Genomic DNA, 24111 nt, shown 5'->3' with positions numbered 1-24111 from the left:
TCTGCAAGATTTAAATAAATAGAGGATATAGTCATTCATAAACATTAGTGATTGTTTATGGATGATCATTTAAGTCCCATTTTACATGGAACATTTTCCAATTTAACCAGGGGTGACTGTTCTCATGTAGCACATACATGTATGCAAGACTTACATTTATTCTAGCTTCAGTCTCTGAATTGAGGAATTACAGTAGTAATTTTGCTCAATTGGAGAAAGTCAGTGCATTGAAGCAGTTGCTGTAGTGATCCTCACCTCTACATGCTCTGCTGTGCAGCACTTTTATTTTGGACTAGATTTAATGGAGCCTCTCAGGATCAAATATCCATGCCACAATGTGTGCTGAAACTCTTCACAGCTGTTAATTGCTTGGACCTATGTGCCCCTTTAGGGGGTGAAGCATGACAGATAACACCAGTTTGTATTTCTCCATAAGGAATCCACATCACGTATAAAAAAAATGGGTCTGTGAACAAAGCCATTGTGGAGGGGAGAAGTATTTGCTTCTAAATTGCACTATTGCTCTGAATCCAAACACTAATGCAAACATAGCCTTCAGCTAACAGAACAAGGCCTTCCTCTATATTTTACAGACAACAGATAGAGTATGAAGTCAAATAGATTCTATTCTAACTTTAAATTAATTTAGCCTGACATGAACGTGAGGACAGAGAGGAACATCATGGGAATGCAAAATGGATTTATGATAAACAAGACAGCGTTTATTGAATATTTACATGCCTACTTACAGGTTTATTTTGCTAATTCTGTTTTTTATTCCCCTCCTTCGACAGCTGTACCTTTAGTTTAATCCCTTCAAATCTTCTGTTAAAGTATAATTTTTTTCATATATACATATATAAAACATATATATATACACATACACACACAGAGTATGCCTTGTATAGTTTACAGATGTGCCCAAACTAAGATACTTTAGACTGAGAGCATCCTCTTGAATTTTGTCCTTACGTTGATTGACCTGAACTAAAGATCTTTCATCACTGAGTAAGATTGCATGTCCTTTTTCTGACCATAGCTGAACGAAGAGGTTCTGCTGTACCTGTCCTGCCCATAGGTGTTTGTTGTCCTCTGCTGGAAGATGCAGTCCTTTGGGATGTGTCAGAAAATACCGCATATGTGGCTGCTCTCCAACCAGTTATTTCACGATGCCTACATTAGCTCAGGTATTCTTAATATGTAAACCAGGTCACTTTGACAGAACTACATTAGGGAAAAATTACACAAGAATTTGTGCTGACAGATGGGGAGGAGCTGTTGTTTCTGAGCACAGGACAGGGAGGAGCAGTTGCAGTGTTGCTGCTTTCACCTGGCGCAGCTGCAGCTAAACAGCACTTTGGCCTGCAACCTTACCTTGTTCTTGTCCATTTTTAAAAGAAGTATAAATATGGTATATTTTGTTTTTAAAAAAGCAATTAAAACCAAAGTATCTGTGTTTTCAGGGAGAAAAAGCAAACATGAACTGATTCTCACTGCATTCATGGGAAGAAGGGAAATTTACCATTTTACAGACAGGAAATCTCAGATGTAGTTGTGGTGTGGGGGATTGTAATTTGGGCACTCCAGTGTTGGATTATACCTCTGAGCAGTGCTTTGTTTTTCTGTTAGTTTTTCTGTGGGCTGAGTGAGTGTTATTGATCAGTACCCCATGTGGGGAAAGTAATAACTTAGCATGCTAAAATAAACCGGGAGATGTTATCTTTTGCCACCCAGATAGTTTGCCTGATAACTTTCCCTCACACTTGTTTTATATTTCCTTTTTATGTAATTCTCCTTGTTGTTTTGATTCTTCCACAACACTTGAAAAGTAACCATTAGCAGTAAATCCTGGCAGTACAGAACCTCATAATTACTAAAAATAAATATTACCCTGTAGCAGAAGGCATTGGACACTGTAGAAATGGCAGTTGGCATGAACTAGTTGTCACCAGCATTTCTGGCATGATCATGGCTAAGGATGTGGTCTAGCTCTTACCCTGGTGCCTGTGGGCACTCTGCCAGTATTTAATTCTCTGACCTAACTCGGCATGAGATCAGAAAAGCACCAGCTTAGCTCCAGGGTAACAATAGCGGGAGGAGAAGCAATACCGCTCTTGCGGGTGTTACCTAGCTGTTCCAACAGGTTAGCTGTATCATCAAACCACACCGTGACTGATGTGTCAGGAAGTAGGAACGCAGACTTTTTTTCCCCACCCAGTCATGTTCTTTTTTTTCATTTTAATATTTGGATGTAAGTTGTTAGTATCTTATAAGACTGAGATGCTTTGCATTATATTTCATGTCATGTCACCCCTGTATATCAAAGTGGGAATGGATGACTCAGGCAAGCTTTCCTTTTCAGTAGGAAAAGAGATGCATAAGTTTGTGGTCTCTGGTTTTGCCATGAAATTGAGTTTAAATATGCCACTAGTTCAGGATGAATATTCCTATTCCTGTTCAATAACCAAACCCTCTGTATGTTGTGGAAGCATTCCAGTTTCCTGTTCCCAAATCTGGATGGGAAACACGTATGTAGCTGTTATCACCAGCAAAAGTATTGAAGCAGAATATTCCTAAGCGGTTTTTCAAGTGGTCCTAGGGGAGTTAGACTAATCAAGCTGAGGCAATACAAAAAGTCCCTCACTAAAGCTCTGAAGCCACATGATAAATTGTGTATCACAGGTTAATTGCTATAATTCTTCTGTTGTAAATAAAATAGAAATAAGATGTCTTCAAGAAGAATTAAAGGGTTATGAAAAAAGTCTCCTTTTAATAAAAAAGAGCAATGTCGAAGTAGCCTTTATTGCAGAGTTGAACAGTACAGCTAAATATAACGGTTTTCTTTATGCATTTCTGTTTGCTCTATAAATCATCAGGTTGGGAATGGATTTTTGCGTCTCCTGTTCTAGAGTTCATCTGTTATCTCTGCAAGGTGTCTGGTTTTTTGGATGAGAGAAATGGCTTCCTACTTGAAAAGGGCATGTCCTTAATGGGTGGCCTTTCAGTACTGCAAGATGTTAGTAGAACTTTGTGCCCAGTAATCAATGCTGTTTGTTACAAAGAATTTCTGATAGAAAATAAAAATACCTTGCTAGTAGTAGAGATCTTTCTCTGAGAATTGTGGTTTTAAAATCTATTTTAGAAGGTCAAGAGAGGGAGAGAGGATAACCAAGACTATAGCTGTAACTGCTTTTTTGACAATATATCAAGTTTGATTCATGAGTTTGTTTTTATTTTTTAATTTAGCACGTCTGGCTTAATACTTGAAGGTCTTTTTGCTTAGTTTCTATTTTAAAAAGTTGAAGACATGTTTCTCTGTAATTACTTTCTTATTTAGGGTAGCATTTTTGTTAAGATGTTCTTAAATACAGTTTCATGGGAAAACAATAGTTTCATTTTTCTAGCTGCATAGTTTTAAAGTCCATTAATTTACTAGAAAATTAAATAACCAGAATAAAAATTGTTTTAATGTATTTTAACATTTTAAATAATATTTGGACAATTTATATTGCATTACTCTATAAAATATATTGAATTGTACAAGTGAGTAACGAGGTAAAGATGGACCTAGTTTGTGGTTGGTTTTTATTTGTGTCTCATTGTTTTGGTTGGGTTTTTTGAAGACCTATGCAAACAGAGCTGTGCAACATCCTAATGACAGGACAGCATAGTACAACACCTGCAGGGTATCACATGAAATTGTAGGAGGTGTAGTTATATTGCTGCTGAGATTATAGTAATAGTACTCATTTAACCTCACAGTTGAAAATCAGCAGTACATTATGATATCCCACGTATAAAACTGAGGTGCGCTCTTAAGAGAATCTGTTTTCAACAGTCATATGATTTGGTAAGGAATCATATACCATATATATGTATACCATACATACCCATATTTTCTTTCCATACTTCCAAACTGTTCTGTAGACATTCCATTTGGTTAATGCCACTCCAGTAAATGTTACTGGTCTTCAGAGGTTCTCCTAGGTACATGTCATCTTAGCTTACATGCGTAATCTTTGTTCAAGAGGGGCCAAGAGTTAAATTAATAAGTGATACTCCCATCCCTCCTCCCACCTGCTTTTTGTTTTTCTTTTTTTTTTTTTTTTTTTTGTTGGTTTTGGGCTTTTTTTACATAACCAAAAGGAAGATAGCGATGGGGAACAAAGCTGTATTGGTCCCATAACTGAAAGAAATGGATTGGAGGATTTACCAGAAGGATCAGCCTGGGTAGGAAAAATTAAATAAAAAGGAGAAATCCTAAGACTGTTCTTGCACTTACATCTCTCTTTCTGTAAAAGAATTCCCTTTCTTCAGGACTAGCATGACTGGCATGAGTTTTCGTACGAGGCATGAGCCTCTGTCCCTGCAGCTGCTGCTGTCTGCCCTGTCTACTCCAGTGCCTGAATTCCTTTAGCCTGTGGGTCCCACATGCAGTTGTATCATGTGCATGCTTAATACTTGTGACATAAATATAATCTCTATTTGCAGATAAGCGAGGCATGGTAATTTGTTCAAGTATGTGTATCAAAGATTCTGACCAAAACAAGTTCTATGTTTTCACAAGAACAGCCTGAAAAAAAAAATAATTCTGTATTTGCCCCAATTTCTGAGCTGTACCATATTGTTCCGGGTAGCTAAAGGATAGCTCACTGTAAGAAAGAGATTCTCACATATGCCTTACGCTAAGCAAGCAAATTATTCAAACAATATAAAATTGATAAGTTTTGTAAGGTAAACACACTGTGTTTATACAGCATATTTAAACATGATCTCTATATTCAGGTTCTCTATCCACACTGAAGTTGGTGTCGAAACTTCACTGGAGCCAGTGCTGATTGTCAAATGTAACGTGTCATATTCAGATTCTTATGCACGCAAAATACTTTCTAAAATACTGAAATTGTTCTTCAGTAAGTCTTTTATGTGATAGAAGTAATAATCTGAAGTTTAAAGACAGGAATTTCCAGTCAGCGGTGAAAGACTGTAAGCTATAGAGCTACAATACAGAATTACAGAACTACAAAAGTAGTTTTAAATCTATCTACACTTAACAAATTATTTGCATGCAAGTTACGCACTTGAGTCGTATGTCTGCCCATGTGTAATGTTTAATTTTCCTTTTTAACAGGTAGAGAGAATTGTTGACAAGAGGAAAAACAAGAAGGGAAAAACAGAATATTTGGTGCGATGGAAAGGATACGACAGTGAAGATGATACTTGGGAGCCAGAACAGCACCTTGTTAATTGTGAGGAATATATACATGAATTTAACAGACGCCACAATGAAAAGCAAAAAGAAAGCACATTAACCAGGACAAACAGGACCTCTCCAAATAATGCCAGAAAACAAATTTCTAGATCTACCAATAGTTCTTTTTCAAAGACATCCACTAAATCTTTAGTTATGGGTAAAGACCATGAGTCAAAAAATAATCAACTCTTTTCTGCCACCCAGAAGTTTCGGAAAAACAATTCACCATCTCTTTCTGGAAGGAAAAATATGGACCTTGCAAAATCAGGTATTAAAATCCTAGTGCCCAAAAGTCCAATTAAAAGCCGGACAACAGTTGACGGCTTCCAGAATGAAAGCCCGGATAAAATGGACCATATAGAGCAGGATCAAGAAGACTCTGTAGCACCAGAAGTAGCAGCAGAAAAACCAGTGGGAGCTTTATTAGGACCTGGTGCAGAGCGTGCTAGGATGGGGAGCCGACCAAGGATACATCCATTAGTGCCACCATTGCCAGTGCCAGTAACAGCCACAATTGCATCAGCATTAACGATAAATGGAAAAGGTACGTGTATGAGTCGGTCTTTTTTGTGTATGTTTTTCATTTGACTGGTCTTTTTTGCTGTTCAGATGCAAACAAATTACCCACTCTGTTTCAGCCATGTTAAATCAAGTCTGGAGAACTTCACAACTTTATTTTACATAACTATATGACTACAAAGACATTTTGAATTTTGCCAGCTTTTGCTTTCCTCAGAGATTCATTGGTATTTATGTTTTCAGAATCACCATAAGATACATCTGTGTTTGCCTTGACATTGTGTGGTATACATACTCGTGTACCACTTCCAGAGATTACATCATTGCTTTAAGTTTCTTTAAATAGGTCAAATTTGTTATTAATATTAGAAACATAAATTTTAGGAACAGATGACTGATGTGAGCAGGAATTCTTCATAATAGTTTACATATCTATTTTGTTACAAATATTGCCTGGGAAAAAAACCTGTGAGAATGGCATTGCTTAAAAAACAAAGTTGATAAGTTTTGTTTCAGTGAAAAATTTGACCCAGTTGTGGAGAAACATATGCCTTCTACCTGGATTGAATTCTATCTTCTTCATATTTTATCAATATTTTGTTGTTTATACCTCATTTTATATTGAAAGCTTATTTAAGTTTGATGCCTAGCTTGTTAATATCTTAGTAGATGACAGTTTCTTCAAGTTGTACTGTAAAATTTGTGACACCAGTGAATCCCAAACTGCTTTTGTGGGAGGAAGCTGTTTGTTCCCTTCACCCAGCTGAGACCCTAATTTAAGACTTCATGGTCCTCACTCTTGTGCCCCAGACCTTTGTTCTTCCCTGACAGACCCAGGTTGTTGTGTAGTCACAGGTGTTCTCGTAAGCATTCTTTTGCGGCTAAATCTTGAAGTGTAATACTGTGTCCTCAAATAAAATGCAGCGGGTAAAATCTGCAGGTATGCTATTGGTGATGGCTTGCTGGAAAAATTGAAAACCAAGGACTGGGCCTGCCAAAAACCACGTTTACAGACAAACTATGTAGGTGCAAAAATATGTTGAAGACTTTGGGAGAGTTTGTGTTGGGTGCCCCACTGTTACTTGCATACAAGTTTTGGGGGGGGAAGGCAGCAATGAGAGAGGTTGCAAAGCGGTGGACAAGGGAGGAATACGATCCTGGAGCTGCAGTGTCAGGTCATGGACCAACCCATTTTGCTGCAGATGAACTAGGTAACCATGGTAATGCACACACGGATGCCAGGAATATCTCTTCCTTTGCATCGGCTAAAGAAGGAATGTAAATCTCAGAGGATGTAAACAAAGCTGGAGAGGCAAATGCAAAAGATGCCAGTATGTGAGTTTTCTGAGTAAGTGAGGTAGAGGAGTGTGTTTGTGCATGTGATTGTTTTGTGATAATTAATATGCATTTTTGAAGTCTGGTGTTGTTCCTAGTGAAGCGATTGATAAGTGCTGCCTTTGGTGTCCTGGGGTTTTTTTTGCCTCATGGCTTTCAGAAAAGGAATTGAGACACTTGAGGACAATTGAGGAATTGAGACAATTGAGACTTCTTGGGTAGATCAGTAACCACAAATGATTTGATCATTCCCACCAACCTTTCACTCAGGTAGTAGTGGTACAGCAAGGCCCAGTTACAGAGCATCAAGTGGAAGGGGAAAGACCTGCATAGGAATGGTAGCGACACATAAAATATTAGCTGAGGCGCATTTATCTGTTTCACTGAGATGTTACAATTGCCTCAACTGCCACCACCTCCTTCAGCTCTTTGTAGGCATTTGTCTGGGCAATTAACATTGAAAGCTACCGACTGACTCTAGGGATGATGGAAATATGAGACTTTTCTCACACTTACATTTTCATGCCATCTTAAGATGTAGATCAAAAAAAGGAGAGCCAAGGAGATAGTCACAGTATGTGGTTGCCCAAAAATACACCATATATTTCCACCTTCTATCTGCTGCAGAAGGGATATTAGTTCAAGTACATTAACTGAGGCTTTCCCTCTCTGTCCTGATACGCTACTGCCAGTCCCCAAGCTGAGCTGTGCAGTCCGTTAGGAAATGGATGCTAAATATCCAAATTTATTACATCTTTGCAGGCAGTTATGCTCATCTGCAACACTTTTGGGAGTAACACCCAAATCAGGCAGTAGTTCTCTACTTATAAAACTTGGAAACAAAGTTGCAAAATAAAAATACTTTGCGTTTGTGTCTGACATCAGTCTCTTTTCCTAGCTTTTTAGGATTTCTTGGACAGATATTTCTCATGGAAGCCCAGGCTCCAACTCAGCCATTCTGCATGGCCAGAATGGACCTTTATTTAGAGAGAAGCCAAGAAAGGCAGCCCTGTCTCCTGGAGCTAGCCTGGCCTTGAGTTTCCTGAGCTGACACATTCTCCATCTCTTCATTAAAGCTGCACTCTTCTTCTTGCTGTTTTTATTTTTAACTTCACACTGCTGTTCATTAAAAATGTAGTAAATCGATTCTTCCCTCCCTCCCACGCATGGGGCTATTGCAGTTCAGGATCCCATTTTGCTTCTTACTCAGGACATTCCTTCTGTCTTAAATGGACACCTCATCACATTTTCAACACCACCTCGGGAACCATACGTTGTGAGAGGTATTAATTGCACAGAAATCAAATTCGTACCATAATCTTTATGAGCACCAGATCTGACATATTAATAATATAGATGATAAATCTGGCATTTGGAGCATTCCTTCCAAACTTCCCACCTCCTCCACATACACCTTCTGTTAATTTTAAGAGTTCCTGCTTCCACATGAAGATGCTGTCAGGAAGACAAAAGCGTGTTTTGAAAAATAACTTTTTACTTGAGCTGGGTTAGGAATTTTTTATCAAAACATTTTTATTGGAAAAACCCAGTTAGTCAAAACACAAATCACTAATTAGAAAGCATAATTTTTAAAGATTCTAAAAAAATACATACTATACTTCAAAAAAAATTAGACATTTTTTAAAAATTAAAACTGATTTAGATTTTGATTTTTTTAAGGTAAGATTAGAAAAATAATTTAAAATTTTAATATGAAAACAGTATTCCTAATTTTGAGATTGCTGCTATGACTGCTTTTGAATTGTGTGACTCCTGTTGGTTTTTTAGTACTAGTTCAGGATAGTGAAACTCTTCAGTTTTTAGTCGGTTCTTTGTTTGTTTTCCCCAGCCTAGATTTTTTTTTTAAATTTAATTTATAATAAAAGTATACACTGGAGGGAGGAACAAAAAAAACCCCAAACAAACAAACAAACAAACAAAAACAAAAAAAAAGCCAAACTTGTAGTCATAGGATTTTCCTATGCATACAATTACTAGGAAATAGTATTATTGTAGCACCTAGTCCTGCGTTTCATGAGACACACTGCCGTGTTGCAGTTCTTGTTCCAAAGTTCCTACAGTCTCAGAAAAGGCAACCAGCAAATATTTATACAAATATGCAGGGATACCAGGGGAATAAAATAACAGTAATGTTTGCTCTGGGAGTTGGTGGTTTCAGCTCACTAAAATCTAGCTGGTATCCCAAGTATATTTTTTAACAAAGAAAGCTATTGTATTGAATGTTCACATTTTAATGACGTGGCCTTGAAAACAGAGTCGTTGGAGTAATATACTACATACAAGTTTAAGAAGGGTGATATGTAGAAGAAATGGAAATGGGTCACTGAATGAACATTCTGCTGTGGTTCTCTTTTTTTGAAATTTGTGGTGATCATCTGTTACTAAAAGTTAATAGAAGTGATCCTGAAATGGATGAATGAAACAGAAAAACACAGCTGAAGAACTGAAATGTTGTGGAAAAAATGTTAATGGTGTCTACAAGCAATGCATATTACTCAAAACTGGCAAGACAAAAAATGGCCTCATGTCTAACAATAGATTCTGATACCTTTAAAGTTTTTGAAAGCTTCCTTCATCAAAATAGAATTTAAAAAAGTAGCTTTGTAATTTTATTGCAATTGTTTTAGGCGTAGTATACTCATAATATCTAGGGAAGCTCAATTTAATAGAGTACACAAGAAGTGAAACTGTAAAGGGAATCTGATCTGTCAGTCTCATAAGACTAGAGAATTGTCTTGCAATTTTAGAAAGGACTAAAAGAGTGACTTGATTGTTCACCTTCTGCAAAACTTGACCATAAACCAGGTAAATATCAGCCTTGGCACATGCTAGTATTTTTTTTCTCCTGGGTCACCCTACAGTTGCTACAGTTTTTGTTCAGCTAACAGTGTCCAACATGTGGATGTAATTGAGAATAAATGCCACAAGAAGGGAGATTTTGGGCAGAAAGGCATGTAAAGCTCAAAGTATAAAACAAGCAAGAAAAGCACATCTAGCTGCATGTGTTGTTATAATTAGAATAAGGCTGGCATGTGGGGAGAGAAGAAATACAAGAAATGCAGTGAATTACATCACTTGTTAGATGAGCACCACCAGTGTGCACAGTGGCATTAACGTGTCCCTCCTTGCATGTATTAGTCCAGATGAATAACTTGCAGGAGCAGCAGGCTGTCTGACAATACAAAGATGCTTGCAGTGTATCACCCTACAAGGAACAAAGGTGCCTGCTGATTTTTCAGTTGGATAATGGTGCTGCTTTTGTTTCAAAACAATGGTGTTAGCACCAAAAGAAAAGTTGCACATCAGGAAAAAAGTGACTGAACTTAAGTTCTGTTTGTTACCTGTTCTCTCCCTTACCCAAAGCAGCTTATGGGATTAAACCACACAGATCCAGAAAATGAAAAATCCACTCTAACACCCAAGGAAAATAGTGTCTGTTGTTTGGTTAAGTGTCTGATAGCTTTAGTCTCAACAGGAGCCAAGCAAGCATAGAAGTGCTTATGGAGGCAACTGGAACTGGGGCGAAATGTATGTTCTAGTATAATACCGAGCCAAACTGAAAGGAATTCAGCCACTTCCTGTTCCTTAGGGTGAGTGGAGTTCACCCAGTTCCCTCCCAAATTCTCCCAGTCACTTTCTTTCCTCTCCTTGTATGCGCCTGGGTGTTGGGCTTTACATGAGGAGCAGTCCACTGTCGCCAGCACAACTCATTAGGCCACCCTCAAGTGTCTCGTGGGAAGAGCATAGCAGTTGACAAAGGTGTGTTGGGTGTGAACCACATTAATTGTCCAGGTGGACCACACGCTACACAAAAAAAAAGCAAAATTTAGAGGAGAGTTGCAGAAGTTAATTGCTGTATGAATTAGAGTGGACAGTACAACTCAAGTAAAGTTGGGATGATGTGTTAGTTTTACAGATCTCTTTTTAGCATCCTGGAAGGATAGAAGCAGCTTTGAGCCCTATTTTTGTTTTTTTGTTTTGGTAAAGCAGTAAAATGTGATTCCAAAAAAAAGTCCTAAGACAGGAACTTCCTTTTTCAGTGTGTTTGTACATTGCACTTGGATGGTGGCTTGATCTTCAGAGTGATCTGGAAAGCAACCAAGTATTTTATTACTGCAAACAAAAGCGTATGAAATAGGTTAAAGTCCTTTGTAAAGCCTGCCTAACTTCTGAAATTACTGGTTAAATTTCATTGTCAAATGTAGTAGTGTGTAATTTTGTATCTTCTATTGTGTATGCGTTTGGCAGATCACTAAGAGTAAAGAGTAAAACAGTTTTTAATCAACCTTAGAGACACGTTTGGTTGGGTTTTTTTCTTCACAAGTTGCATTTCATTTAGATCTTATTCCTCAAGAGTTCACATTATGACTTCCCTCATGCATTGTATTGCAACATCTGTATTACTCATTTTCAAGTTCTTCACCTTCTTTACTCTTAACTAAAATAATATTCTGAACTGTTGCAATTTCTTTATCTGTATTTCTTGGCTTAATATAAATGCAAGAGTGTTAAGTAATATGGTAGACTGGTCTGTTTTACGTGGAAAATTGATCTGTTATCCCATACTGTTCTGTTTTTTGTCTCCCTGCCCCACCCTGTTGAATGTGTAGTTTCTGGTACATGATACTTACTTTACATGGTGCTCCAGGATTAAGAACTTCTTGTGAAAATCTCTCATCTTCAGGGCCATATTGGTTTATGTTGACAGATTATCATCATAATAAAGCAGGATTTAAGTGCAGGGTTTGCTTGAGTTTTAAGGCTGTTCTCCTGAGAACATAAGGCATAAGTGACTGATTTCTTCCTTCTTCTGTCTTCTACCATCCTCTACTACTTAGAACAGAGATACCTTAGTTGGATGCTGTGTTGGAGTAGACTTTTGATACAGCTAAGCTGGTGTAAAAGGCAGCTACTTTGAAAAGAGTGGTCCCATTCCTTCCCCCCGTGTCCCCAATCCCAGGATATAATATGGTCTAGCCAACTGCTCCTTTAACGACAGGCTTATTTTTGTCAGTCTTCTGGAAGTGACAATGAGAAAGAGGATGTGTCCCTGGGGAGGGAGACAGAGACATGCTTTTTCCTTGTTTTAATTCTGTCCTTGAAAAACCATTAATGGAAACTCTGGATAAAACGTGTTGTTGTTTTGTTTTGTTTTGTTTTAAAAAAAAAATAAAGGAAATAAAGTTCTCAAGAAATACTCGGTTTGGACATAAAATCAGCCTAAGTTGATAGAAAAACTGTGATTTTCACTGAAATTTGTATTACACCTGCAGACCCACTGGTAAACATAGAACTCTTAGCTGTGCAGTTTTTCTGACATTGCATCAGTTTACACAGACTGAGAATCTAGAGTGTAAATCTCTTCTGACTACTCAGATGGGGTCAATAATGGTCAACCTATGTTCTCCTACAGAACTTGTACCAACATGAGATAAAAGTAATTTCTCAGGACATATTTGTCATATCTGCTGTGTCAAAACTTAGGAAAGATGAAGCATAATGAAGCAAAGACTGTTTACAAGGTTCACTTTCAACCTACTTTGCATACGTCTATGCAGAGAAAATGTGGTGAAGATCAGACTGAATGATAGAACAAAAGTGTTGGGATAGGTTTGGTTTTTTTTTCCTCCTTCCACCATTGTGAAAACTGTAGAACTTCAGAACAGCTTTTGATAATACAGCAGAAATGTGAAGCGCAATCAGAAATACTTGTGCAGTACCTTTTGTAGTTGTGCCTGGCAGAGTAACCAGCAACTGTTTTATCTCTTGCTGTTTCAATTTCTTTATAAAAGTTACATCTCCCATTTCTGTGAAGGCTGTGAACTGGATGGAATGCAGGTTTGCTAAGGAAACTGTTATTGTGAATCTCTGTTATCTTGAAAAGAAGATTAAAATTAATAGGTTGATTAAAAAAAAAAACGTTAAAAACAGACCAAAACAACAATAATGTCGTTCAGGGAATATCTGCATAATTACATTATCTACTTTAAATAAAAAGTCAATAAAACATCTTCAGAGAGAGACTGTTACAGGTGGGATAAAATATCATAGACCTAGTAAACAAATGATTACAGGTTGTTTTTTTTTTCTGATCAGTGCTTGTGAAAGAGAAAATTGTTAGATTCAAGGAGATGCAAAACTGAGATATTTTTTAAATTTTTATTTTAATGCTAGCTGCTTGGATAACAGCTGTAAACAGCTTTGTATTTTACAGGTGATTTCAAAAATATCTCTTTTTTATAATGAAAACTAATGAAATAGTCAGATTCTGTATTGCCCTGGGATAGCTGTACTTCCTACACAGACAGAGAAGTTGCAGTACTGAAACTGGGGTAATCATGTTCCAAAAGTGCTGCTGTGAGTTATTGATAATACAGCAAATAACTATTCTTTTATTTAAAATAAAAAAAGAAACAGATGCCATACATTTGTGATACTGTATGCGTGTTTTCAAATCAAACAAAAATATCTAAACTAGCTGCTGTACATATCATTTATATTGTGTATGTTTTTAAGAACATACACTAAAATGCATTAGGCCAAAAATTATCAAACAGGTAATTCAGCCCTAACAATTGTTTTCTTGTTTTTGCAATCTTAAAATTAATATAAAAGCTTTTGGTTTTTATTTAGTAAGTATTTTTAATTTAAAATGCTTCAAAGTTTATTGTATTTTTAGATGCCTGTAAGAAACAAAGGCAAATCATAAACACTAGTGCTTTGAACTACAATAATCTATATTTAAACACGTCTGAAAACTGGGAAGTTCTAAGATTTAATGTGGAAGAAGAGGAAGAAAGAGAGTATCTTACCATTGTATTAAGAGTTCTTTGAACATCTCAGTGAAACATGGATAAAGAAGTACAGATTGTCATTTATTTTCTTTGAAAATATTCCTTGAAAGAGGCAACTAAAGAAGTAAGTAAGTAGTTGTGCTTCAGAAAGCTGCTGAGAAACTGTCTGGGAATTTGGAAAACAGAGTAGGCTTAATGGTTCGTTGTAGTTGTGTCAGAAGGTTAACAGTGGGATGTCATATAAGATTCTGTAATAGGATCTGTGCTTATTTATATGTATTAGTGATCTTTAAAAAAAAAATTGCAGTGAGCAGCAAAAGTACAAAACTTGCAGAGAAACACTTAATTATTTATTCCTTAAGATACAAGAAAATAGAAACTTCAGAGGGAAATATCTAAAGTGAGAGGCTAAGCAAAGTGATGAACAGCAGGAAGATTATTTGAACTGACTGTTTTCCTTGCTGGCTCCTAAACAGAGATTTTAGCCTGGGATGCAGATAGGAATACCTAAACACTGCTAAGGGCAACGCCAAGAAGACTTGGCCTAATATTGGACTCAAGAAGCTCTCAAGGCTTCTCTGTTACACACATTTGTCATTACTCTTCAACCAAGCTTGGTGTATAATTAATCTAATTAATAATTAAAGGCCAAGGCATTGATGAAAGCAGGTACAACAGGAACAAAGAGGATATATAACAATAATAATTTTAAAATTATGTATCTGAGAAACAAATTATAGACAGGATTAAATAATTACTGATGTCTTTGGAAATTTCTGTTCTGGAATTGAATGAATAAGACAAGGGGACATCTAAAGAAATCGGAGTGTCAGATTAGAAACAGAAAAATAATAACTTTTGATATAGCTTCCTTTTAGTCCTGAGAACTGTTTGCTAAAACCCATTTGAGTCAAAGAGATAAAGAGATAATGACCATTTAAAAGAATTGTAGGCATTTATAAAGATAATGAGAATATACTGTATTTATATGATGTTGTGGTTTTATTTAGTGAGGGGGGGGCCTAAGGTGATAGTTTCTGTAGGAAACTGCTAGAAGTTGCACCCCTTTGTTCAGTGGACTCGGCCGGGCCTAGGGCGGACCCGCTGCTGGCCAAGGCCGAGCCAATTGGTAGCAGAATGTTCCGTGATAACGCCTCTGCGATAAAATATTTAAGAAGGGGAAAACAGGAAAAAAAAAAAAGAGAAGAGAAGATGTGAAGAAGCTGGGCGGGGGCAGAGGCACAGAGGGGGAGGAGCAGGCCTCATGGGCCTTGCAGGCCTCACCCTCTGGCTTCTCGCCAGGCAGATGACTGGGCCTGACTCTGCCCAGCCCGGCTGCAAGAAGTGGAGAGGAGATGAGAAGTGAATGAGATGTAAAAAGGATCCTGAGAGGTGTCTGTCAGCCTGTTGTGAAGAACTTTTCTTGTGAGGAGTGGCTGCAGACGCCAAGGTCAGTTCAGAAGGAGGGGGAGCAGTAATGTGGCTCCTGGCCAAGATTCCCCTGCAGCCTGTGGTGATGACCATGGTGGAGCAGGTTGTCCCCCTGCTGCCCATGGAGGTTCACGGAGGAGCACAGATCCACTTGGAGCCCCTGAAGGACCCCACACCAGGGGAGGTGGATGCCTGAAGGCAGCTGTGGCCCGTGGAGGGCCCACTGGGGCAGCCATTCTGGAGGGACTGCACTCCGTGGAAGAGATGACCCACGCCAGAGCAGTTTCACGAAGGACTGTGGCCCGTGGGAGGGACCCCACGCTGGAGCAGGGGAGGAATGTGAGGAGTTCTTCCCCCAGCCATGAAGCAGCGGCATGAAACAATGTGTGATGAACTGACCACAACCCCCATTCTATCTTCCCCTCCCTGTGTTGCTCGGGGGCGGGGGGAGGGGGGGGAGGTAGTAGAGATAATGTCAAGCCCGGGAAGGGGGAGGGGTGGGGGAGGTTATCTTGTTCTCTGTCTCATTATCCTGCTAGTTTTAGTAATAAATGAATAGTTTTCCCCAAGTTGAGCTTGTTTTGCCCATAACGGTAACTTTAAGGATTTTTTCCCTGTCCTTATCTCAAACCTCAAGCTGTTTTTTCTTATATCATCTCCCTCTATTCTCTCAGAGGGTGGGGGGGAGTGAGAAAGAGACTGCATAGTCTGGTCCTGATCAGGGCTGAACTACAACATGGGAATGGTATAGTTTTACAAAGAATGTAAGTTCTCTCGCTTTAGAAGTAAGGAAATGTTTTGTAACATACCCAAAAATTATAATTCAGGATTTTTATAACCGTTTCTGTATTGTTAGACAGACATTATTTCTGGAATAATTTGCTCAACAATTATTTATGAAATTACTTTTCTACCGTGCAGACATTCAGAGATTCTAATCATTGCCCTGTGAGGATACTAGGATAGGCATTGGAAAAGGAGTAAGAAGGTGGAGCTCTGGTCTGGTTCCTGCTGAGGTCCTTACTGTGAAGCACCTTTCTCTACTCTAGATCCATATATGACATTGTTTTAAAAATGATTAGAATACTGTATAAAACAATATTTTTGGGAAGAAAACCCACAAAATTTAGCTGCTTTACATAAAGAATACTGATTTTCATTCATCCTTTTTTTGTTTTGGGATAGTTGGCTTAAAAATCAGATTTGTTACGTTATATTCTTCCCTTATCCCTTGGTTTTCTGGACAGATTTCAAATTCAGTGGGCACTTTTGAGATATACAGGAATGAGTTGAAACCAACTGTAAACACAAAGCTAATTCTTATTTTACCAGGCATAACATTTTATTGACACAGATAATTTAAATATGCCTTTCAGCATAGAGAAAGAATATCCTACTAGGTCTTTTAAAGTTGGTGATTGTGTGAAGACTTATTTGTAGCAATGCACAGCAACACCCTTTCACCAGGGAATTCAAAGATAGGTTTTTTTTCTTATATTAGTACAAGCAGGAAAACTTAATGTGGTAATAATGGGCATTTCAAACAGTTTACTGTGTATTTTGTGATTTTTCTATTTTAATTTCTGAATACAAAGCATAGAAGATTATTCAGTGTTCTTTAGTTTAGAGAATCATCTATTTTTACTTTCTGTGCATATGTAGGCAATTAGCTTGGAAACCTGTTTTAAATATTTAAAAGTTTATGCAAAACACAAGTTACATCTTTGATTACTTATATTGAAAGCTAGTGAGACATTTTGTTTTCTTGTTTCTTTGCTTTGCACATTGACAGTGCTTTTTGTTCTATTAGCTTTATTGAGTCCTGTATAGTCAGTTAGGTTTGGGGGGTGCTTTTAGAAATGGCCTTTCCAAGCACAAACAATGGAACAGCAAAAAAACCCCACCTTTTTAAATATGTGAGAGGAAGAAGAATTTTAGACATATTACTTATCTCATGTCCTTGTCGGAAGTTGAAAGATTTGAAAAAAAAAATTATTCAAATAAATAAATAAGTAATGTTACCACTAGTTTAAAAGATGTGTATTTTGTAATAACTATACAGTGAGAGAATGGGCTTTCTCAAATTATCATGTAGTATAAGATAGTGACGATAGTAAATGGAGTGGCTGCCCAATCTATGGGTCAGGATCCAGGACCTATTCTGGAATAAGTACTCTGAAATTAGGGCTTTCTGAACTTAATTGAGTTCTATGTGATGTTTCTGCTTTTAAGAATAAGAGGACATGTTTATTTCAAAGGTTTTGTCTCCTTCTGGAATGCTAGATTCAACAACCCTTTAGATGCTGTAAAGTAAAAGGAAAAAGTAACAAGCATATTATGTTTCATCAGCTTTGAAAGCAACGGGTGAAATTATTCAAGCATGAGTGCCTTTAAGACACATGACAAATCAGTGGTATGCTTCTTTTTTTTTTTTTTTTTTTTTTTCAATTGATGATTTAGATACCTGTTGTGTTTGTAGACATCATGGGGAATTGCTGATGCTGTGCATTTTTGGAAATCAGATTTCTTTAGATTTCCATTCCCAAATACAGATGTAGCTAGCTAACATTAAAGGTTGACCTCAAACTCTTCTGGTAAAGTAATACCAGCCAAAACAATCAGTATCCCTCACAGATCTTTATTTTTCAGCTTGCTGTGAAACTTTGAGGAAGGAAATGGACTTGTTACAATGATACGTTAAGATATTTTGCTCTTAAGTCCTTTCTTTTCTAGTATTAAGTTTTACTCTGGCACAGTGGTCATCTTCAAGAAATCATTATTCCTCTTGTTTTATCTTGCCATATTTAAACGTTCCCCTGTTACTGATTTGTTGGCATAGTCCAGTTTGAACTGTCTTCTTATAATTGAATAAGATGTATTAGTAGATTTGTGATTGATGCATGAAATGTTAAGGAACACTCCATGCTCTGTTAGATGTTTTATGCATATCAATGATACACAATTTTTTTAAACAAAATAATAAAAGACATAATTGCAATTGTGCAAGTTTTCTTTTTGAAAAGAAAGTGAATTCTTACAATAGAGTTGCATTTATTCCTAGCTTTTCAAAAATTATTTTGTTTTATATTTTCAAATTCCTGGTATGAAGTCTGATACCAAATTAATTTATATCATATTTGTTTTGGATTATGGCAGGTGAAATTTAGGTGTCAGCAAAAGTACTACATCTCTTCAGATTCTTTTCGGTTAAAGTGTAATATGAAGAAATTATTACTGCACTATTGTGTATTATAAATTACAAACCTAGTAGGTCAATGCAATACAAGTAGGTCATATACTTAATATGTTCAGGTTAAAAAGGGTGGCAATAATACTAAATAAAATTTATTTCAAGACAAACCTGTATAAAAGTCACTCGGTTGACCTGGCATTAATATATCTATACTTTTGCTGTAGTTTTGTCTAATACTTTAATATTTAGCCAGCATAAGAATTAGCTATACTATGATCTTCTAGCAACTTGGTTAAACTCAATGATCACATTTTCAAATGTTTCAATCTTCTTGATTTTTTTCAATATATTTTTTAAAATATACTTAAATATTAGCCTGTCTTCCTACTGTATTTTGTGTAGTCTTTGGACAGACCTCATATTCTTTGAAGATTCCAAAAAGAAAAATCCATTATATACAGGCAATTTTAGATGGGTTTTAATTACTGTTTGACTACGTATTTCTGTCTCTAAAGCACTTTCTTTTTTCCCCCGGTTGTATATACTCATTGGTTTCCCTATGCCCTGGCTGAGCCCTGCTGTGATCCTGGCACCCTTGCTAAGGCGCTGTACCTGCTTTCCCAGGGAGCAGGGATCTGCACAGGAATGAGTTTGGCAGCACTGTGTCAGGGTTAGGCCCCTGGGGAGGCTGTTGGAGCCTTATGGATGAAAACTGAGATACTCCAGCATCCCTGGCAATCCTCAGCAGTTAAGCAGGATTTCTGTTGGTTGCAGAGTGATATTTATGTGGTCGTTGTGTGCTTTTACAGACCTTGTTTATAGGTCAGTAAGTTCCTTGGTATGTGTCCAGTTTTCTCAGATACTCTTCTAATTCTGCTCTAATTGTACTGTGGCTTCACTTAGAAGGAGCAAAAACTTTTTGTAGGGGGTGAGCTTAGGGAGGTAAATTGGTTTGGTGTCCCTTTTTTTTTTTTTTTCACATTTAGGTTTTGCAGAAATTGCTGTGAAATCCTAGAACAGGTCTGCCCAATGTTTATTATACCTCAGATCAGTCTTGTTTACATCAGATAGATACTGTGAAATTACCATTTTGATCAAATCAACAAATTAAATTTAGTACAGCTTTGTAATATCTCAGTTAGTGATAGCCCTGGCTGCCGTGATCACAATATTGTGGAGTTTGGGATCCTGCTGAGCACGCTGAAGGTTAGTACTAAGACAAAAGTTTCAGATTTTAAAAGAACAAACTTCAGCTCTCCCAGAGGTCAGCTGGGAGGGATTCTTTGTGAAGTTTCCATGGAGGATAAAAGAGCTAGCCAGTGCTCGGAATTTTTCAAGAACAGTCTCCTGGAAGAACAAAAACAGTTCATCCCCTTTAAAGGTAAGGGAAGTAGGCAGAGTAAGAGACCCCCTTGGCTTAACTGTTAGCTGCTGAGTCTGCTCAAAACCAAGAGAGAAGTGTACTAGAGATGGAAAAGCAAATAAATACCTGTTGAGAACTACAAGGGCGTTGCCAGGGCATCCAGAGATGCAGTTAGAAAAGCAAAAGCTCAGCTCAAAATTGGACAGAGATGTCAAAAACTGCAAGAAAATATTCTTCAGGTACATAAACAAGAAGCAGAAATAGAAGGAAAATATTGGCCTGCTGTTAAACAGGGGAGGTGAATTAGTTACCAACAACGCTGAAAAGGCAGAGATTCTCAACACTTTCTTCACCTCTGTCTTTACCAGCACTGTTGGGGCCCAGGCCTTGGGAACAAAAATCCAGGTTGTTGCAAACACAGTCCCGCTGTCAGTATTGGGCCCAACACTGTTTAGTGTCTTCATAAGTGATCTGGAAAATGGGATTGAGCATACCCTGATAAGTCTGATGATGATACCAAAAGGAGTGGGGAAGTGGGCACTTCAGAAGGGAGAGCCACCCTGCAGGAAGACCTGGATAGGCTGGAAGAGTGGGCTAACAAAAATCTTGTGATCTTCAACAAGGACAAGTGTAAGGTCTTGCACCTGGGAAAACATAATCCAGCAGTACAGCATAGGCTGGGATCTTCCTGTGGCAAGGGACCTGGGAATCCTGGTGGACAACAAGCTCAAGATAAGTGAAGAGTGTGCTGCTGCAGCAAAGAAAGCCAACAGGATGCTGGGTTGCATCAACAAGGGCATCCACCAGCAGAGACACTCAGTGTTTGACAGGCAACACCTGGAATACTATGTTCAGTTTTGGTCCCAGCTATAAAAAAAAGAAGTGGACAGGCTGGATCGTCCAGAGATGGGCAACAAAGTCCTTTGATAGGACTGGGAAGCCTGCCATATGAGAAAAGGCTGAGAGAACTGGGTTTGTTCAGCCTTGAGAAAAGAAGGTTTTGGGGAGACCTTATAACCATGTTCTAGTATAAAGGGTGGCTACAAAGAAGATGGAGACTTGCTTTCTACAAAGACTCATATGGAAAAGGCATGGAGTAATGGGTACAACTTACTTCTGGGGACATTCTGATGGGACACAAGAGGAAAATTTTTCACAATGAAAACAATCAGCCATTGGAATAATCTCCCCAGGGAAGTGGTGGATTCCCCAACACTGGACACTTTTAAGATTCAACTGGACAGAGCGCTGGGCCATCTTATCTGGACTGTGCTTTTGCCAAGAAAGGCTGGACAAGATGATCCTTGAGGTCCCTTCCAACCTGATGTTCTATGGTCTATAATACCATTTCAGTGATAAAGTTTCTAATACTTAGGCTTTTAGTTGATTGGTTTAGAATTAATTTGTTTATTTTAAAAATGTGGTGTAACAAGCTGAAGGACTATGAAGAAAAATATGCAATAGAAATTTTGTTCACAGTGCATCTATATTCATGGAAAAAAAATATGTAGAATTAGGGTAAAGCCCTACTCTAGTCTTCTCTTAATGGTGGAAGTAACACCCTCCTTCACTTCTGAATTTTCATAACCATGGTGAATTGTAAGTTCCCTAGTTGGCACAGGGATCCCAACTAGCTTTTATTCTCATTAGGGATCAACTAAAAGACTAAAGCCAAAAGTGACTACCTTGATTTCAGTATTTCTCACTTAGAGTAGGTGAAGGGGAAAACATTTTGGTTTTTTTCAATTATAGTACTGAAAAGGGCAGTGTCATTCCAGTTTCCTGAAGGAATTATTTTCTCATTTATTGCATTTTCATATGTGCCCCCAAGTCACACAATTTGCTGTAACCATTCATTTCCTCCAACCTTTTTCTTTTTCCCCTCACAGTCACAGGTTCATCTCTAAAAAGGCAGGAAATCTCTGTCCCTGCAGGCATGTTAGTTTTACGACTAACTTCAAGGCAGGAGGCCCAGACCCCAAACCCTTCATTTTCTTTGAAAATGTGAGATGCACATTTAGAGTCTTGGGGTTTTTTTTAGGAAAAGGGTAAGAGCTGCAGAGAGGTCTGAATAGCTCTTTCTTACCAGCTAATTTGCTGGGTTTTCACTAGTGTTGAGCTGCTAGTTGGCTGGATTTACATAGGGTTAGTTGTGGGAGAGCCAGACTAAGGAGGGAGATTGAAGTTTGGCACCTCCTTCATACGGAGATATTAGAGCTCAGGGTTCTCAGTCATCATGTCAGCTATATTCTTCTGAAAGGGGAAAGAGAATACAAAATCAGACTGGCTAGCAATGCTTGCAAATTGTCTGGGAATTCACTTCAATACAAAGAACTAAAGAATTAAAACTGCACAAATACGAAAAATTGAAGTTTCAACTTTCCTTGGCAACTTTCAATGGTATTTATGTACCTGCTAAGTCTTTTCAGCATTCTGGATGTAGCAGAGAGGGGAAAAGTAATGATGCATGCTAATCTTCTCAAGGGCACTTGAGTTAGGCAAAATCATCCAAACAGTAATGGCCCAGACTATTCTAAACATAAGAATTACACATTTGAACAAAACCTAAGTTTTGCTCTTTTACTCTTACCCATGTTCAGGCACAACAAAGTAAAGTGAGAGTAAGTCATTGGTAAGTAATGGAGTATTCACGCTAAAACTAGTTTAGATTTACCTACTTAATTTACCCTTATAAATACAAGAAGAAAAAGAGTATGTCAAAATTTCTTACTAATGCAACTATGATTTTGTAACATTCTGTCATTCTTGATTGTGAGAACTTTGAGATGCAGTAAATTTGACAAGAGATATATATTTTTTTTTTTCTAACATCTTTAACTGCACATAGTAGTTGATCCCAACAGGCAGGTCACGAGTGGAGTTGGCCTCAGAGGATCCATCTTTGGAGTCGGCTGCCCATTCCCAAAGGAGATGGAGAACCATTTAAGCAGCCAGTGTGGTCCATGTCCTGAAGTCCTTCCCTGCTCCTGCCTCACAGAGATCCAGGCTTGCAGCTCCTGCTTGTGGGAGGGAAGCAGCTAGCAGCAGCAGCTGCCCCATGCTTCTTGCAGCAGCCGTGTCCCTTGCCTGACAGCAGAAACCCTCCCAGTCCCATCCCCTCTTGAGCAATGGTTTAGCAGTCTCAGGATGGTGTGTGCAGGAGCAGCTGTTGCCGATGGAAGAAAAGCAGAAGTATTTACATGGGAGAGGGAGAGGAGGTGGAGGGACCTCCTTACAGAGAGAGTAGAAGGTGATGATCTTAGGTGAGGGTGCAGGGGAGGCATTGAAAGAAGCTGGAAATACTGGCAGGAGGGGAAAAGGACCTTAAAAGTTGGATGTGAATGCAATGACTGCTGAATTTGGACTGCCCTGGTGTAGTGCATAACATACAGTATTCTTTCAGCATGCTTTTATTTTAAAACAAAATCAGTAAGTTGTTAAATTATTGGAAAAAATATTAGGACCCTGCACTTTCTTTATGCAGAAAATTCTAAAATCACTTCCGTTTGTGGGAGTTCCTTATATTTTGATTATGTGTTATATGAGGCTGTAATGAGAGGATGACTCACTTTTGGTGTACTGCATTGTATTATTGTGTGGTAAATGAATCTGTGTACATCAACACAGTTTGATATATAGGACTTCCCTATTAAAGGGAAATCACGTAGTATCTATTAAAGGTGGCACACAGTGGTCTCTGAGTTGAGGTGTGGAGTAGGAATGGTCAGGAGAGGGGAGTATTTCCTAGTATTTGGCTTCCTTATGAATTATATTTTGTCTGTATGTAGTGATAATGTTTTCTTTATCGTGATATCCTTCCACAAGTCTTTGTAGTGGTTGCTTAGGCTTTGCAGTGAATGGAGATTACAGGTCATGATTCAGGAGGAATTGCATTAAAACATAACATGAAAGCTATCAGCAATGTCATACGCAACCCTACAACACAGTGACTGCGTGGCAGTATTACTAACACACTTTACGATAGGATTTCTTGCTTCTTGTTTTCCATTGTATAAATACAAAAAGTTGGTTTAGGCACTTCTGAGTAACCTTAGGTCGTGGGGTTTGTCCATCAAATGTGCTCATCAGCATGGAGGCTGCAATTCGTAATTTTTTTCCCCCCACATTTGGAATGCTTTTTTTAATGTAACATTTATGTCAAAAGGCACGAAGGTCATCTGTTCTGCACTGTAGTGTATTA

The 24111-nt window shown here is 38.0% G+C and overlaps 1 protein-coding gene across 3 annotated transcripts in view; it reads left to right on the top strand.

Annotated features, from left to right (window-relative positions):
- Positions 1 to 24111, top strand: part of CDYL (chromodomain Y like) — a 110223-nt gene that overhangs the window by 42138 nt on the left and 43974 nt on the right. For 2 of the 3 annotated variants that reach the window (XM_086740251.1, XM_086740253.1), the window contains exon 2: positions 5132 to 5798. The exons of the other annotated variant lie outside the window; for it this stretch is intronic. In XM_086740251.1, the coding sequence (XP_086596377.1) occupies positions 5132 to 5798 (667 nt within the window). The remainder of the gene's footprint in view (positions 1 to 5131; positions 5799 to 24111) is intronic. 3 annotated transcript variants of the gene reach the window in all.

The sequence above is a fragment of the Chlamydotis macqueenii genome, chromosome 2 (assembly GCF_036417535.1).
Source record: "Chlamydotis macqueenii isolate bChlMac1 chromosome 2, bChlMac1.mat, whole genome shotgun sequence".
Classification (NCBI taxonomy): domain Eukaryota; kingdom Metazoa; phylum Chordata; class Aves; order Otidiformes; family Otididae; genus Chlamydotis; species Chlamydotis macqueenii.
The sequence above is the reverse complement of the archived record's forward strand: the minus strand, read 5'-3'. Positions and strand labels throughout refer to the sequence as shown.